General features: G+C 33.2%; 3 protein-coding genes across 3 annotated transcripts; 1 reads left to right on the forward strand and 2 right to left on the reverse strand.

The window, feature by feature from the left end:
• Window positions 1-1,943: 1,943 nt before the first annotated feature.
• On the reverse strand, window positions 1,944-3,737 carry LOC112092821 (protein CHROMOSOME TRANSMISSION FIDELITY 7-like). The gene is made up of 3 exons (XM_024169897.1): window positions 3,696-3,737; window positions 3,456-3,619; window positions 1,944-2,094 (listed from the first exon to the last, which is right to left on the reverse strand). The coding sequence occupies exons 1-3, from the start codon at window positions 3,735-3,737 to the stop codon at window positions 1,944-1,946; spliced, it is 357 nt and encodes a 118-aa protein (XP_024025665.1).
• A 494-nt stretch (window positions 3,738-4,231) lies between these two features.
• Window positions 4,232-4,992, forward strand: LOC21386858. Its single transcript, XM_010104774.2, has 2 exons — window positions 4,232-4,537; window positions 4,713-4,992. The coding sequence occupies exons 1-2, from the start codon at window positions 4,380-4,382 to the stop codon at window positions 4,846-4,848; spliced, it is 294 nt and encodes a 97-aa protein (XP_010103076.1). The 5' UTR covers window positions 4,232-4,379; the 3' UTR covers window positions 4,849-4,992.
• Window positions 4,993-5,854: 862 nt separating this feature from the next.
• On the reverse strand, window positions 5,855-11,974 carry LOC21386859 (respiratory burst oxidase homolog protein E). The gene is made up of 14 exons (XM_024169898.1): window positions 11,323-11,974; window positions 11,058-11,217; window positions 10,674-10,722; window positions 9,826-9,939; window positions 9,278-9,700; window positions 8,278-8,661; window positions 8,097-8,192; window positions 7,899-8,014; window positions 7,613-7,783; window positions 7,371-7,527; window positions 7,088-7,276; window positions 6,829-6,957; window positions 6,606-6,684; window positions 5,855-6,021 (listed from the first exon to the last, which is right to left on the reverse strand). The coding sequence occupies exons 1-14, from the start codon at window positions 11,972-11,974 to the stop codon at window positions 5,912-5,914; spliced, it is 2,829 nt and encodes a 942-aa protein (XP_024025666.1). The 3' UTR covers window positions 5,855-5,911.
• Window positions 11,975-18,491: the final 6,517 nt, after the last annotated feature.

Consider the following 18,491-nt stretch of genomic DNA (forward strand, 5'->3'; position numbering starts at 1 on the left):
TGTTTAAGGATAATAATAAAAAACATTGTTCATGATGAATTTAATTAAAGTTCAGAATCTTTAATTAAAACATTATTATTACATGTCATTCCCATTTAGAATGGAACGGTGCTATCCGTACTGTTAATATGGTGAGGTATTGGATGAGTGTATTTCGCATAATGAGATTGTGTGGAACAGGGACACAGACACAATATGAATTTTTAATAATTTCCGTTAAGCATAGAAATTCTAATTGAGTCTACCGATGGTCATATATAGAATGATCTTAATCCTGAGTTCTTAACAAACTCCTATTTATGGATTTGTGTCTTTTGATTTACTCGGTACGGATTCCGAGACCATGAAACATATTCCTTGTATTTTGGAGACATGATGAAATATGTAGCCGAAAATGTTATTATACGAGATGGAATCCATTCCTTCTTGAGAAAGAAATAGATAAATAATTCTCTTGAGTGTTGATTCGGTACTTGGATTAGTAAGAGCGCTCTGGTTCATGAATGTGTTTTATGAATCACTATCCATTAGAGAATCAATGGTACTCAAGGGTGAAGATATAATTGGAGAGGTTAACGGATTCTACCTGGCTCTAATTATGAATTCTTTATGGATGATTGATCTATATGCAATGACTATATCGAATTGACACTTCACAGTTTAGAAGTAACTAATGTCTATAATTTTGAGAGTTCAATTCAAAGTTTATAGTGGAGTAACTATTGGAATTAATAGAATTAATTAATTAATTAAAGTGTTTAATTAATTATTAATTTTATTGGAGCTCGAGATTATAGGTCCATTAGTCCCCGCGTTGTCTTTGTAATTCTACCAGACACAAAGGATAAAATGGGAATTTTAGAATTATGGAATTCTAAAATTAAATACTCAAAAAATAATTAATTGAGAATTAATTATTATTTAAATAATGTGATTATTTAAATTTGAATTTGAATCATGAACATAATTTAAATTTATCCTTTTAAACTTATTTGATAAGTTGTTCAATTTAGAATTCAAATTAATTTAAGTTTGACTTAAATTCAAATTTCAATTTCAATTAAAATTAGACTACAAGATAAATGATGATTTTCTCTTCCTTCCCTATTTGAGATTGGCGCCACACATAGGGTAAAAACCATAGCATGGCCGGCCACAATAGATAAGGTAGAGGAGAATTTTTTGTTCAAAATTCAAACAGGAGAGAGAGATTTGATTTCTTCTAGAAGTTGGACTTCTACTCTATGAATAAGATATGATGAAAAATTACGCGTGACAATTTTTTAACCAAACTTAGAGGGGCTGGCCAAATTTCCCATGATAGAGAGAAAGAAAATTTTTTCTCCAAAAAAATTTCACATCGTGCATGCGTTGGTATTTGTGAAAAATTTGAGTGTTTGAATTAACCCGTTTTAGTCTCGAGTGTGCCCACACACACGTCTACGTAGATTCAAGAAATTGACGTGAAAGACTTTAGTTTTCTAAACACAAGGCTTTAGAGCAAGGATCGTTCGTGGTCAAAGAACTCAAATGATCATCTGAGTCGGCTTCCAGGTATTTTTCTTAATTGAGTTCTTGATATATAAATTAATGTGATTAATTTATTCGTGCATAAATTAATATAATCTATAAAGTATCTCAAAAATTTTATGAAAATTTTTGTTATACTTGATCCGCTCTCCCGCCACGCGTCCGCATCCGAATTCAATTCGGTAACCAACAAAAAAATCCCAAGAAAATGCAATACTTGTAAGGCTTTTTTGTTTGGTACACTACCCCAAAAAAAAAAATTGTCCACTTATCATGACAAATATATGTATATAGGGCAGAAAGAGAAGAAAATATGATTAGTAGAGTGGTTTCCATTAAATATATTCAAAAGAGGAAAAAAAAACAATAATAAATATATATTGTAAGGTGACTGAACTACGTTTCCCAGCTTATTACGAGTGAGTTGAGCTTAAATTGTTGAACTTGTAAACCAAGAAAGATCCAACGCCAATGTAATTTGATCCCAATGCTTTTCCAGCCAAAGTGGGTTGAGAAAATGCCAATTGAGAGCGCCCAAGGACAAATCCCAAGCAGAAGCTTTTCCTGTGATGGAAGGAGAGAGACAAAGAAACAGAGATTCAAACAAAAACGCGAATGAGATATGCAAAATTGGTCACCTTTGACACATCACAGGATACTTCGCATTTTGAGTTTATAAAAAAAAAAAAAAAAAAAAGACTGACCCTACATTTTGAATGTTCTCAAGAGTATACTTTTGAATTTCAAATTTATGTCAATTTTGTACTTTCATAGAACTAATAGTTGATCAAACTTAGAAATTGACAAATTTAAGATTTGCAGGATAGATGATCTTGTTACAAAGACTGATTCATGTGTAATACTTAAAGAAACAAAGAAAAAGTTACGAAGAAAACATTTTCAAGCTAAGTTGCAAAGGGTAATTTGTCAATCAGTGTTTCATTATAAGTTTTAATATAAGTTACAAAGAGAAAATTCTTCTTTGACCTAGAAAAGCTAGAAATATGATATGGATTACAAATTTAAAGGTATAGTCTCAAAAATATCTAAAATAAAAGGATTACTTTGTTTAGTAAATTTAAAATACACGGTATAAAATGTAATATCCTAAGAGTATTATGGGGTTGTTCTTTTACATTTTTGAGTTAAGGTGACTTGAGTGATGATCTTGAGTTGAGTTTGAGTTATAACTTGAGTTGAAGTTGTAACTTGCGTTTGTGTTTGGATGTGCACATTTGAATTATAATTTGAATTGAGAATTTTTTTGAGTTTGTATTTAGATGGGTCAAATACCACAGATTGTAGACACTGCTTCCTTCTCACAAAAGAATTGTGCCCCTGAGATCTTTTTATCTGAATGTTTACTATTGATATCAGAAGGAGCTTTTTTCACAACCTTCCTCTGAAAACTAAGGGCATGTTCTTTTGGAGTGTGATTTGAGTGTAGTTTTTGAGTTGAATTTAAGTTATAACTTAAGTTGAAGTTGTAACTTGAGTTTGTGTTTGGTTGAGTACATTTGAGTTATGGTTTGAGATAAGAATCTTTTTTTGAGTTTGTGTTTGAGTGAGTCAAAACTTAAATTTGTATTTAGATAGTATTTTAATAAAAACTCAATGCTGATAGAAAATTTTAATAGGGTATATAGATGAGATTTTATTCGTCTTTTCGTTGTCAACGCATAGAAAAAAAACCATCTCAATCAGGATTAAAACGAAAAAGTTATAGCATTTTTAAGAATAAAAAAAATGTTATTCATTAATTTGAGTTCGAGTTTCTAAACTCAAGTTGAATGAGACACTTAAACTCGAATTTTAGTCCCAAACTCGAGTTTAAACTCAAATTCAAACTTAAAAAAATATAAATTTTAATAAAATTGAAACTCAAGTTTTTTTTTTTTTTTTTAGTTTTTTAGGCAGGAACACACTCAAAATCCCCAAATTGAAGAGTTGTTGGTCTAGCTGTTTCTTCTTTTGTGTCAGTTGCATCAGTGCTTTCCTCCGTTGAAATTGAGAGAACTTTGAATGCCTTCTCTATTGGTTCAGCAACTAGGCAGCCAGCAATTCTTTGGGATAAAATGAACAGAAACACCTGCAAGTTCCAAGTGATGCCGAGAGAAAATGTCAAAAAATGAAGCTAGTATTTCTTAGGAGCAATTGGAGCTCACTGAATTGTTCGATTCATTAAAAACTTCAGAGTACCGTGACATGAGGTTAAATTCGGCAAACAAATCACCAAAGAATTCTTTAAAAGAAGAAGGAAAAAAAAAAGAGTATCCAGGGAGAAGTCAAGCACATAATCGTGAATTTCACCGAGCTATTTCATCAGCATTTCTTATCTTCAAGGGGCGGAGTGAGAAAGGACTGGTCGAAGAGAGAAAAAGAACTGATTCCAGCGAAGGAGAGAGAGAGAGTGGGTGGAGGGGGGAGAGAGAGAGAATACGGATAAGAGAGGGAGACAAAAAGAACACATTAGAGTTGGGAGTTTTTAGTTACATTTTTATTATAGTTAAAATGTATGTTTATTTTACTGATTTAAATTTAAAATTTAAAAATTATAATAAATTTTTTTTAAAAATAATAATATTTAATAAATTCTTATATAAATAAATTAATAAAGTGAAATACCTAATTTTTTTAATTTGTGATAAAAAAATTTTATTTAAGTAAAAATGGTAGTGTTTTTTAAAGGGCTATACTTGAGAGGGCCGGTGATTATTCTCTCCGGGAAAAACCTCTAAAGCCCTTGTTTGCTACGGCCTAACCAGTCATCTGTAGTTGGAAATCCCGTCAGTTTTTCTTAATCGCTCTCTTTAAGGGTTTGATGTTTGTCTCCTTTTTGTGATCGTAGCATGGAGGGATTGCATAAAGTGATCCGCAACTTTTCCAAAGACCCAAAATCGGCCTCTTCTTCTTCTTCAACCTTTGATATTCCCCGTGTCAACGAAGGAATCTCCGCCGCTTTATCTTCCCCAGATCAGTCTCGCCTCTTGGTCTCCAGACCTCCCAGGTAACGCACTTTTTTTTCTTTTTTTTTTTCCCTAGTCTGAACTCTACAAAGTATTGAAAACCTATTTGCCACTTTGCTTGTTCCAGTGAAATTGAACTGTAATTGTTGCCTATTCTTCTTTCTCTGAAATGGGTATTTATTACTATTGTTATTATTATTGAATGTGTAATTGCAGAAATGTTGTTTCACTGTGGACATGCTCAAAGCTGTGTGCAATTTGCTTTGTGGTGGGAGTGGTGGTTGGTTACACTCTCAAGCGACGTGTCAGACGCTGGGCTTCCAGACTCCTCAAGCGCTTGAAAGATGATTGACCCTTTTTGGTCCTCTCCTCCTTATGTTGTTTTAATTTCAAGTTTGCTGTTAACAGGAAGAACCAAAAAGAAAATGGTACTTTAATTGTGAGCGTTTAACTTCAGCAAAAATGCGATTTGGATATAAATTTCAAAACAATTGGTCTCGTCGTTTCATTAGCTGTTATTACTTTTCTTACTTTGTTTCCTTAGCTGTTATTACTTTTCTTACTTTGTTTCCTGGTTATATGCTGGCTGTTTGTTACATTTGAATTTTATCTATCTCTCTCTCTCTCTCTCTCTCTCTCTATATATATATATATATATATATATATATACACACACACACACAAACACACACACACACACACTAACTATGAGATTATCAACCTTCATGATTTGAGCTTTGGATCTTAAACCAAATTGGCTGTTCAGTCATTTGGTTTAAATTAGTGTTGTTCATATATATATATATATATAATATTGTTTATTGTCCAAAATTTGATCTGGTTTTCCCATATTTATCCTATGCGTACTTGTTTTAGCACCCCGAATGAATAACTGTGATTTGCAGGGTGTGAATCTGAACAAAAGATTACCATGTTTACTGTGAATCTGAACAAAAGATTACCATGTTTACTTGCTTTTCCTCATGAAGAACATGGAGGAAATGCAACAGCTGTTAATTCTTTTGAATTTTCTGTTGGATGCATATTAAATTGTGTTATACAAGTTGAACCAGATATATATTCTATTTATGTTGTTGTTATTCATTGTTATATTACTTGAGAATAATGTGCAAGTTGTGACACGTGCAAGTTGTGACGCGTGCAAGTTGCAGATGCAGGTATTCCTCTGATCTTTGTGAAGATTAGGACAAAGGAAAATCTATAATTTGCTATTTTTTCTTTCTACACCCTTGTTTATTGTATGTAATTGTAGTTCAACATCATTTGTATACTTGTAACAAAAATTGGATTTACATTTTTTTACTACCATTATACAAATATAAATTTTCCTCTATGAATCATGTGAATGATTTCAAATAAATTAGTAAGCTTGGTTTTGATGGGGTCCTATAGCTTCAGAAATACTCCTTGTGGAATTCAAAGCGTGTGGATGTCTTGTGACTCATCTCGTGTGATAACCTCTTCAGCTCCTTTGCCAACACTGGCATTCCACAGTAGAAGACTCCTGCAGTAGATAAGAAAAACTTTCGTTACATCAATTTATTGTTGACTTAATTTGCGATGTGAATTTATGCATGATCAATGTTTTTCTTCCCTAATGAGTTTAAATGTAATACTTTGTACAAAATCCGTGAAACCCCAAAGAGATTTCTATGTAATTTTCTAGCAATCAGTTTCCTCTTTTCTGGTCAAGGTTGGCACTTTGAGATGCAAGATGTTTTAATAATATGCTATCATCCAGTTCTTCATTTTTGTTACATTCTTGATTCCAATATTAAATTGTGTAATCTTAATCAAAATTTCTTGGGCGTTTTCTTCTCTTTTCAATTCATGACACAAGTACTGTCAACACGCAGTTCTTTATAAGACTTTGATTTGGTGCAACCAACTCTAGTTAGTTGAAATGTTGAGGTTTTTGGCAATTTGTGTAGTCAAGTTGTATTACTTGTATCTCTTCTTTAGCAGCAGGTGATTGGTTGTCGAAACAGATTGCAGCTAGCTCTACCAAGTAGCCCTAATGACAACTCAAGTTCACACTTTTAGCTGAAACAGGCACGCCTGAGTCAGAATGATATTGAGTTTCTTTACCTATTGTTGAATACGGATGCTTTGATGCTATTTTGGTAAACACTTCTTTCCAATTTGGTCTTGCGAAGTGAGTCCTGACCTACAAGAAAGCAATGTCGAAAGTCATAATTGTTTCATCAGCATCAACTACTCTCCTCCTACTATTGGTTACTAACAGAGACTTGTTATAGGGCTAAAGCAATGTGAGTATATTCAAAGCTTCAATTGTGATGAGGAAGCATACTCGGGTGCCGGAGAGGATGTCAAAACCATGCTTTGCGTGGTTGAGAGCTTGGACCATGGTGATTAGCGTCGACCGCGCATCGCCCTCCTCATAAACACTAGTGAGGTAGTTGTGCATCTCAATCTGACCCTGAGATTGAGTTTATGTAACAAGGTTTAAGGTAAAACAAGTTAGTGACTTGCCAGTTGCCACCTTACTCACCAAGACTAGAAGTACATATAAGTTGTAACATGATGCTTAACGATTATAAGTAAATTACTTTATGATCCATTTCTGCAACATCATCCATTACTCCTTTGAACCATTCAAAGGAGCCAGGTTCTCTAGTTACCCAATAGAAATGGGCATTTGTAAGCCTCTGTGATTTCTTCTTTCCACCAGGTGTTAAACTCGAAGACGTAAAACTATTCATGCTGTCGTCTGATCTACTGGTTTCTGTGTTTGAATCCTAGGCCATAGATACATTACACACATTTTAGTTGAGTAGAGTCACCAGAGAAGATAAAGAAACACGGTACTAAGCGAATATAGATGACACATACCAGTTGTTCTTCTGTTCTTGTGGAGTTGAGAAGATCTCTGAGGATGCTTATAAAAGGTGTAGCTCCGATCCCCAGCCCCACCAGAAGCAGGACATCATAGTTTTGGTAGTCTTGTGCTGGTGCACCATATGGACCATCAACAAACAATTTGGGTTGGCTGCATTGTATGTTCTTGATTAGTAAATCTGCAGATTCTGAAGTTTAGAAGGTAGAAGATAAAGTTACTTAGGGTCAAAGAATACCTTCTCTGATATGGAATCCCAACCTGAGTAAAGTGAGCTCTACCAATTACAGATGATGGGTCATCGCCTTCGGTAACAACTCGTTGTAATTCTTGTGTCCAGTCCCCTACTATGCGGATGTGAACACTCAGATAGTCGTCTCCGGGTGCAGAGGTTATTGAAAACGGGTGCCTATTAGGAAAAAAAGGGCCGGTGGTTGATTCAATCATGTTTGAAGCACGGTTCCTTTTTATGAAAATCGTTAGGCTGAAAAAGGAGGATGAATTGCTGTTCTGATCAGACTCACCATTCAAATTGAGAGATTGTTGGGCATTGTAGAAATATGTACTGCCCACTTTTGTATCTTAACCCAGGTGGCTTGGACATTATTAAGTTGAAAACATTCCCTGGTAGCACTGAAACCTGTTGACAATATCTAAGTTCCATTACTGGGCATTGTTAACGAAATGACAAAGTGAAGAAAAGATTCGAGTACAATTTTCACCTTCAATATTTTCACCGAATAATGTTCTGATCTACATGTTCTCAGGCTCCTTTCAGCTATATACAGTACCAATGGAACAGAGATGTACATCCATGTCTGCAAAATTAACAAGGCGTTCAACTTCCACTACTTTTTTTCGTAATTTTCCTCGTTAACAAATAAATTGTTCAGAATTTCTTACCGTTTTCTGATACCACTTGTGGGCCAAGTACAAGTAACTTCCATGAATGAACAGCAAAATGTAGACCAAACCAAGCAAGTGATGAGAGTACCAGAAGGCATTGAAACCAGTAAGTTTGTTGAAAGGGGCAGGCAGTCTGACCACGTTTCTGCGAAATCGACGAGCTGCTAGTGTGAACGAGATGGTCATGAAGACCACCATCATAATTCCAGTCACCCCCTCCGTACCACTCAAGAGGTCTGTATAAGTTGGCCTTTTGCCTCCAAAATCAGAGGAAATCACGGGGAACCTCTCCGGCGATGCATTTACTAGTCTTGGAAAGTCGCATGACAGGTGGATGCCCGCATGAAGAGCGATTCCTATGGCTATAGCACAAGCAATCATCTGCAGTGAAGGTGTCAAAGAGATCACTTGCAGCTCCGGAACAAAAATATATCTCAATCAACATGGTTAATAGCGAAATTTCAATCCGAATCAAACGTTGATAACCTAATCAAATGGATAACTTGATATTTGTAGCATTGGTAATCTATACATTCTTGTGTTTGCTGACTAGTTTAGTATAATTAACACGCCCATGGTATCTAAAGCACTATATACCAAGTGGTCATTCACTTGTGTCAGATAACACAGTGTAAGGACTAAATAAATGATCCCTCACTTTAAAATTTGGGTGCCGGTGTCTCATTAGATTTTGTATATTTAAAGAAGTTTAAAATTGATTTGACAGTTGTAAATAAATCAAAGGTAAGGAATAAAGACCAACTAATAACCGAATAAGTATACTTAATGAGTAGGTCAAACTTAACACTTATTATGAGATACCAGTACCGTTAAGAGATGACAGTCATATATTACGGAGTCTCAAGTACTACTATGTGATATAAGTAAACAGTCATACACTACGTAGTCTCAAAGTACTACTATATGATATAAGTAAACGAGTGGCATTCACGATGCTTTTGACACTCCCGGTGCTCTCTAATACCCTTTTCTTTACCTTGTGAAAGTTAATGTTGTCGTCAAAGGGGACAAAGGACCTAGCTCTAGTGGAGCGAAGCCATGTCAAAGTGTTCCGACAGACGGGCAAGAGGATGAGAGCCATGTTTAGCTTGAGAGTCTCTCCAGCGCCTTTGGCGATTGGCAGGCAATAGCCCATAACTTGAAACGCCTTCTTGTGGCTGTACTGATAGAATTTCCAGCTGAAGAGGCACACAATGGCAGTGGCCCACAACAACAAAATCCACCCTCTTTGCCAGTTCTCCAACATCAGATACCGAAGCGCACCGCTCACTCTGCGCACCAGGTTCTTCGGCCTAAACGAGCTCTTCTGGTGGTTCCAGCTCACACTCGCCATGCTAAGTGATCTGCTGTAGTTCATGTACGTATCTCTCTGTAAGAGTAGTTCTTCTAGTTGCCATAACTGGTCAATCAAGGACAAATCCGACAAGGGGTTATGTTAAAATATTATGTCTGTTCAATTAAGGTTGTCGGTATTACTTTTTTATCATGATTTAAGAGATTATCTTTTGCATGGATAGTTGCTACCTCGATGTATCCAAGGTTTTCAGGATCTAATTCTTCCATTATCAAGGAAGCGTATTCTTCAGCTCGTTCTTTTAGCTGGCCTAGCTTGTTTGCGGAAGCACTTAGCATTATGAGCTGTGATTTTTGAAGACAAAAGATTATTTAGATGATACGTTGGTTAAAATGTAACTTGTTCCATTTTCATAAGAAACCATAGATTTCATTAATTTATGGAAGTGAATATAAATGTAACTATTGAAAACTTGTTTATATATATATATATATATATAACTTTTTTCTCTTTTTTCTTTATAGATTATCACTATCTTTCCATATATTCTGACCTATAACTTAATGCACCATAGTCTTTTCTGCATTTACCTTCCCCAGTCCCCACCAAAAAAATATAAAACAACGTTATTCTCTCTCTTTTTTCATGCTAAAGAGATTTTTACTTCTTTATTTTTTAATGAATTTTTAATTCCTTTAGAAAAAAAAAGTAAAAAAGAAAAGAAAAAAAAAAGATGATGCTCGGTGAATTAAGTCAAGTATACAAGTCAAAACTAAAAATAAAAAATCACGTATTACAAGTTACGAGCAATCATCTCATAAGAAGTGGACTGAGGTAAATAATTAAAATTAGGCAAACAGCTAAGCCAAGACAAATTTGTTTTATTTTTTATATTCTAGACAAATTCTTTAGAAAGGTCGTGCCGTCATGTAAGTTAGGTGAGAGTGAGACTCCTTTTTATTTGGCCAAAAAATAAAATTTTAAAAACCGGGATTTCTACTCTTAGAATAAAATAAAAAATAAAAAATAAAAAAATAAAACTTTTTTTAACATTCAAAAGAGCAAAAAAAAATCTTGCCTCCTGAACTTCATCCCTCGTGATTCTTCCATCTTCATTACTATCAGCCCTGAAAATGAAAAAAATAATAATAATAATTAAAAATCAGTTCAATGAATAATTCTAATAACTCCAAGGGAAAACTTTCTATATCCAAGGACTTCATGCTTTGATTTCTCCAGGTGAAAACGATCATCTTCTTCCTTGTCAAAAGCCATCAACATTAGTAGGTACAACTACGTAGAGAAAAAAAATGAAAAAGCTTCCCTATTGAATAAGAAATGAAAAAAGAAAATTATTGACGATTCATCGTCTATCACCGTTGATATGTTAGAAATGCAATCGAACGGCTGTGAGAAAACGGGAGAAAAAACCAAAACAGAAAAGAAATTAAAAAAAGCTCACATTTCAAAGAAAATCTGAAGGCGCGCGTCGAAACTCTGGTCAGAAATCTGCAACCAAAAGTCGTGAAGCTCTTCCTTGGTGATCTTATCAATCTTCTGTCTTCTTCTTCTCGCCAATGTGTCGAATATTCCCACCGCGAACTCCTTCGAATCCGTCATTCCTTCCACGAACGAACAAATAATATCAATAATCTCGACATAGTTTCTCTCCTGATTTTCTCGGGAACCAAACGGAAAAAAAAAGAACTGCAATTTTTTTTTGTTACCTATGCATTCGCCGAAGTCTTCTCTCGAAAGCAAACCGTTCTGCGCGAGCGAGTCGAACTTGGACGCCACCTGCCGCCATATCACCTCGGCGTCGTTCGCGCCGGCCTTCGTCGTCTTGTTGATGAATCTTAATCCGTTGAGCGCTCGCTGCGCACTCGATCTCGTCCGTCGAAGCTTCGCGTTGATTCTCCTCGCGTCACGAGCTGAAATCGCAGCCGCCGCCGCAGATGCCGACGCTGCGACCTCCTCAGTCTCCGACGACGCCCTCGACGACGCCGATCTCAGCCACGGGATCTTCTTCCTAATGCTCTTCGACACATTGGACAAGCTCCTTCCTAAGATTCCGCCGGCGGCGGCCGGAGACGAAGAACAGTCGCCGGCGGCGGGTCGGGGAGTGTTTCCGGTCGGCGCGACGCTGCAGACGACAATGGAGTCGTCTTCGAGCTCCAGAGTGACTTCTACCAGGTCCTGCTTGTTGTTCTGCCTCAGGTCGTTGAGGAAGACGGACAACATTGCGCCTCCAACTCCATAGCTGTGATCATCTCGTTGATGGTGATCTTCCGGTTCAAGGTCCTCTGGTAATTCGAATCCGCGGCTGTAATTCGACCGCTTCGAGCTGCTTCTTCCGAACGACGACGGTGAGGATTTCATGTCTTTCTGTTTATTGTTTATGTTCAAAAAAAAAAAAGGAATAAGAAGAAGAAAAACAAAGAGAGAGAGAGAGAGAGAGAGAAAGATTGTGTATAATTTTTATTTATCTCTCTGTGGGTTTTCTGATATACATTTTGTCTGAAATGCAGAGGATAGGCAAACAAAACTGAAGCCTAGGCCAACACGTTTAGGCTAAATGGTCACAATAATAAATTAAAAAAATGAAAATGAAAATAAAAAACAAGACAAACGCTTCTCAACCGATCCTCCCACACAAATTCAACGCTTTGTGCAAAGTCGTGCTCTTTCTCTTTCTCTTTGAGTAGTTGAGGTTTGGCTTATAAAATGAAAGCAAAAAAAAAAAAAAAAAACTCACTTTACTATGCTGGGAGTTTCATTGGTGGGATTAAAAAAGTGAATTATCCGTAGTCTTCAATCGTTAAATTTACATAAAAATTATACGTTCTTTGTACTTTTTTAATTTTATGTGATTTTAACTAAATTTAACGATTAAAAACTGATCTTACCAGTATGTTAGTTGAGTACCCGTATGTTAGGTAGTATTGAAATGTTGACATGGTATTTTTAAAAACTTCATTTTGATGTCTTGAGGCTTTTATTGGGACACAAAATGTAATTTTACTTTTTTTATTTACTTATTTTTACTATAAAAAAAAAGTTCTCAAATTCCATTTTCATATCTCCACCCGTCCAATCCAAATTTGGCTCACTTGTACTTTTTTTCTCCTATCTTTTTTTCTATTTCCTATAATTAATGTAAAGTGATATAATATATTACTCCATATTAATTAAAATATTTTAATTAACGTAACATGACATCATTAAAAAGATATGGAAAGTAGCACAAAAATGGAATCCCCCCAGCACCCTCTCCCATTGGCACCTAAAGCACCATACCGCGTCGGTACCCAACCCCCTTTTAATATATTTAAAAATACAGGGCATAACAACAACTTTTCTCAAAACTCACATAATTTCAAAGTTAGTTTTCTTCCTAAAATGAAATTCCTTTGGAATTATTAGATAACAATTTCGATTGTAACCTGTAAAGCCCAAAGTCCATAATCTTATAGAAAAAAGATTTAATATATTATTGTCCTCCAAATTCAAGATATATATATATACATATATATAGATATATAGATATATATATATATATATATATTCCAACAACGACGCTTTCTTGTTCGAAAGATCACTATTTTTGTTGTGTGCGTAAAAAGATCAGCTGAGAGACTTGTCTGTGTTACATAGAAGATCAAGAGCTGGCCATGCCTAACAAATACATACATATATATATATATATACACACATACATACATATAAATATCCATTTATGCACGTTCTTGTGCATATTAACTTTATATATTATATATGTATATCATATTGATATTTTTAATAAAATAAAATATATATGTGGGGAATAGGTCAAATGCGTACGTTGAGATATGAGAAATGGAAAATCCGGCGGTATCTGATCAGTTTCATATTTTGAGTTCTCCTCCGCGATTCTCCACCCACTGAAAGGTTGTCGTTTTTGGCTAACCGGCGGCATTTCCATTTTGCTTTTTGAAAATGTTATTGCAGCCAGAAAAAGGTTAAAAATATGTTCTCAATTCTCATAGTTAATTGCCTCAAGTAAAAATACGTCAGACGTAGTTCAAGTTACTATTTAATATTATTCTAAAAAGAAGTTACAATTTAATATCATATGTAAATAGTGCATTTAATAATATTGTAGTTTTTGTAAGAGTAGTGTGTTTTTTTATAAGACAACACAATTCGAAACCTGTACATATTAAATTTGAGCTTATTATGAAGTAATTCAATTGGTAATTAATTGCGAGTTGATCTTTTAAAGTATAAATCTTAACGTCCCAACTGCAGGTTGTAGTACACAACAACTTTTGTTATATTCTGAATTATGCATAATTTAGCCTAAAACATAAGTTTTTGAACTATTCATGCACGCAGGTTGATGGATCAAGACGGGTTAATGCTAAATGATTATGACTAGCCATTTAATTTAGCCTAAAACATAAGTTTTCGAGTTAATAATTTCATAATGTTTTAATATCTCGCTAAGAATATTAAGTAAGCCGTGTTCAAGTATATAAATACGACGTTAAGTATTAAGATTGGTAGCATCAACTTGATACGCTAACAGAAATTATCACCTTTAAGCTATATACAATAGTTGTTTAATTCTAACTTCTCTTAGTTTATGATACATTATGGGTTTTCAATAAAAATAACCGTATCATATGTCTCGTGTGACATTTTTCTTGATGTGTATTCAACTGTAATGATACAGAGCTTGTAAATTCAATTTGCAAATCTCATGAAATTAGTTCTTTGTATTTTTGTAAAGATTTTCTTATGCCATAAACTCGTTGGGTAACAAAATTATTTGTAAACTTTGGCACTTTTAAAATTTAAAAAAAAAAAAAAAAAACAAGGGAGAGTGAAGTAAATCCTCCGCTCAAATTTATTAAAAAGATCAAGGAGAATAAAATAATAATATAAAGGAAATTTCCTCAATTTGGTGGCCATGTCATGGACAAATGTCACATTTTTATTTTTTAATATAACAATATGATTTGTACATTGGTATAACACTCATTTTGTTCAAGTACTATAACACTTGATAAAATATAATTTTCTGTCATGTTACATTACATTTACTTCAAAGTTGTAGTATAACACAAACAATTTATAAGTCCATATGAAAACCGTTACACTTTTTTATCGTACGGCTGCTGGACTTAAGACAATACTTAAAAATATGATCGCTTAAAGAAAGTTAACCACGATCTATAGCTGATAATGAGGTATTAGTTAACGTAATTGACGTGCATCAGGGATGAGATTGGCACTACCAGGGAATGTTTAGGGAAAAATATTACATTGATTATGAGTACAAGTAGTCGTTGTTACATAGTACTCCAAGTTGACACGAAAATGTGTTTATGTCACATTTCAAAGGGAAAAAGGAAATTATTATAAGTCTTCTTGTCGTATTTCAATATAAAACTAATGAACATAAGAAATATATATTTGAATCTAACTTTCAACTGGATAGAAGGGCAAGCAAGTAAATTACATATCACGCCAGCCTAAATTCAACTGTACCAATTAGGTAAGATAACAGTTAATAACACCATTCACTAACAAACAAAATGTCATTTATCTAAACATAATAAAATAAGTCATGTTTGATTTTTGTTTGTCAAACCAGAATTTTCCACAAATACCATACAGCTTCTAATTATTTTTTTACACGCATGAAATTGAACAACATAAACCCAAAACGTTTGTAATTAACAAACCCATATGTGAGTATTCTAGCAAATAACAAATCTAGACTGAATCTTTGAATTAGAAAGTCGAACCGGTTATCTAAAGGCATATCCTTGTGATGGAATTGTAGATATAAGACATAAAATAGTAATCATGAAAAGAGACTTTCTTTTGTTTTTGCTTGTAAGCTAGTATATATATAATACACACACATACATGTATGTATGTATGTATGTATGTATGTATGCATACTCCGTATGTAAAGACAAACGGATCTCACATATTCGTATCATATATCTAATTTTTGGTGTTATAAATGACATCTAACAAATCAGAAATTATCATGTTGATTTCAATATTAAAGTACGGTAAAAAAGTTAGTTAAAAATATGTTAAAATTTTTAAACGAGGTGACGTGATTTAATTGGTTATACACTAATTTAAACATTAAAATTTAACAGGTGATCTGAAGTTCATAATGCACTGATTTGATCAATTTCGTATAATTTCTTTATTGATAATATTATAAATCAATCTTTTATTTAACATTCCGGAAACCCACCAATATCTGCTGGTTCAGTAGGATCATATATAGCTAGCAAGCATGCACGTCAATGTTTTTATCGAACAATAAATCTTTTTCAAAATATTTTGTTTTCTTATATAAGTAGCTCTTCAAATCGATTGTGTTATAGAGGGAGAAGTCATTAAGCAGCTATATCACTAAGATTATTAACATACTGAGAAATATTGACGTTACTCTTTCTGTCATTCTTTACATTCACTGTTTGATACGTAAATTTTATTATCTCATTTTCTGTTTAAATAATAATATATCATATTAGTAGAGTTCACGTATCAAACAGTGAATGTAAAAACTGATAAAAAGAGTGATGTTAGCATTTGTTATATATACATGGAATATACTGAGGCCGCATTAGGGGTTTTAGTATATTATTTCAGTAAATTTGTTTGGTAGACCTTACATGCACGCTGTATAATTTGTAACCAAAAACTATACACAAACTATATCATTATATCTATAATATGAATACTATAGAAATTATCATTTTATATTTATTAGCATATCTTATGTGTCAAAAAGAAGAAACCGTGTCGATATCATTTACTTAAGTTCAAGTAGTATCAAGTCATGTATTCTACATATTTTAGATCTTAGGTCGTGTTTTCCACTCCTGTAAACAAAGCACATTCCCAGTTCAGATTAATTATATACGTATAGTATATACTGGCCATATGATGGTCTTTATATGTACGCGTATCTCTTAAAATTAAACTAACTTGAAGCGCCAAAAAAAAAAAAGGAAGAAGAAGGTAAAAATGAACGATTAATGTTCAAAAAGCAAAAAAAAATCAAAGTTTTATTAAAAATTTGTCTCTATATGATGCGAAAATTAAGTCAATAAAATCAATAGAATTATTAACTACCTACACATGTATATCTACATGCAGCCAATCCTCTAGTAGAAATAGTACATACAACAACGGTTTTTAAACGACATTAATTTGAAACCTATTATGAGTCCAATTTAATTGTTTCGATCCAAAATGTAATAAATAGATCTTTTATGAAACACTTTTTCAATTTCATCATATGAAATTGGCTACATAGAGTAATTTTAGAAGAGAAAATAATTCAAAAACTACTCTTTTATTTATTCTTCTATAATAAATATATTATTCCATCAAAAATATATATTATGGTGAAGTCTCCGATCCGATATCGGATTGTAGCGGCACATATATATATTTTTTAAAAATATGTATTTCATGTTCGGCACATGTATATTTTCTCTAAAAACATAAAAATATATATTTAGATCAATTATAAGTGTCTTCCCACATTATACATATTTTAAAAAAATATATATATGAGACGAAAAAGAAACATATCATTTTTAAAAAAAATATACATCTACCGCTTTAATTCAGTACCGAATTAGAGTCCTATATATTATTTCAAATCACACCAAACTTAAAGTGTACTATCTTGTTTAAAAAGAGTACAATACTTGCACAGATTAATATTAGTATATACTTGCCTAATATAATAGACTTCCGTAATGCATACGTAAGTCACAGATTAATATTAAAGCCATATTGTCCTTTTTTTCACTTTTAAAGTATGAACAAAGTACCAACGTAAAACTAACAGCTCGAACTACCAGTACTACAAAAAACAAGAACAAAAATTCATCATATTGGTCCATCTAGAAGCTGTACGAACATATTAATATTCGTGCAATATTGAGGTATACCACAACAAGTACGTATATCACCAAAAATTATGGCTAACGGGTATCTCCATACAACGTTTTATTTCTCTAATTAGCAATCATGCTTCATTTTCTTAGAACAAAAAATCTAAAATATAATCGATATACACATACACAAATAAATATACAACTGGTGCTTTGTAGGGAAGCTTATATATACATATATAGATATATATATATATATACACACACACACATGTACAAAGTACAAGTAGATATGAACTGTTTATACGTACTGACTCACCGAGTGATGAATAAAACATGCATGCGTAACTACCTCTGTCTAATTCACAAATCAATGATACATTCAGTTACAACTTGATATATATAAATGCTAGTCATACATATTGCATATATACTAGTATTTCTTTTTGTGTTGACACAACTTTTTGGTCACCTTGGTTACATTAGTATTACCTATGAATTTCGTTTTCAAGGGTCATTGTCTGATAATACATTATTAATTAGGTAATATTAGATTCGTTAAAATTTTAATTCATATATATATTGTTAAAAAAAATCCCTTGATAGAGAAAGTAATCTTATTTTGGATTTATGTTTTTAGTTTTAGCTTTAACATGATTAATGTAATTGGTGAAGCAGTTGAGGTGTACAATTCAGATACAATCTGAAGACTATAGTTCATACACCCAGGAAAAATAATGGAATGGAGTGTAAATTAAATGTCTTGATTGACAACTAGGCATGTTGATAATATTATTTTACTATGATTGAATATTATCGGTGTTTATAATAATTGTAATGTTATTAATAATGTTGTTGCTTCCGCTATTGTGATTCTTGTTTTTAAAACACTATATATATATATATATATATCACTATTTGTATATATTGTGTTCATTTAACCAGTACTTCAAACAACAATAATTAACTAAGTT

This window comes from Morus notabilis, unplaced genomic scaffold, assembly GCF_000414095.1.
Source record: "Morus notabilis unplaced genomic scaffold, ASM41409v2 Scaffold773, whole genome shotgun sequence".
Classification (NCBI taxonomy): Eukaryota; Viridiplantae; Streptophyta; class Magnoliopsida; order Rosales; family Moraceae; genus Morus; species Morus notabilis.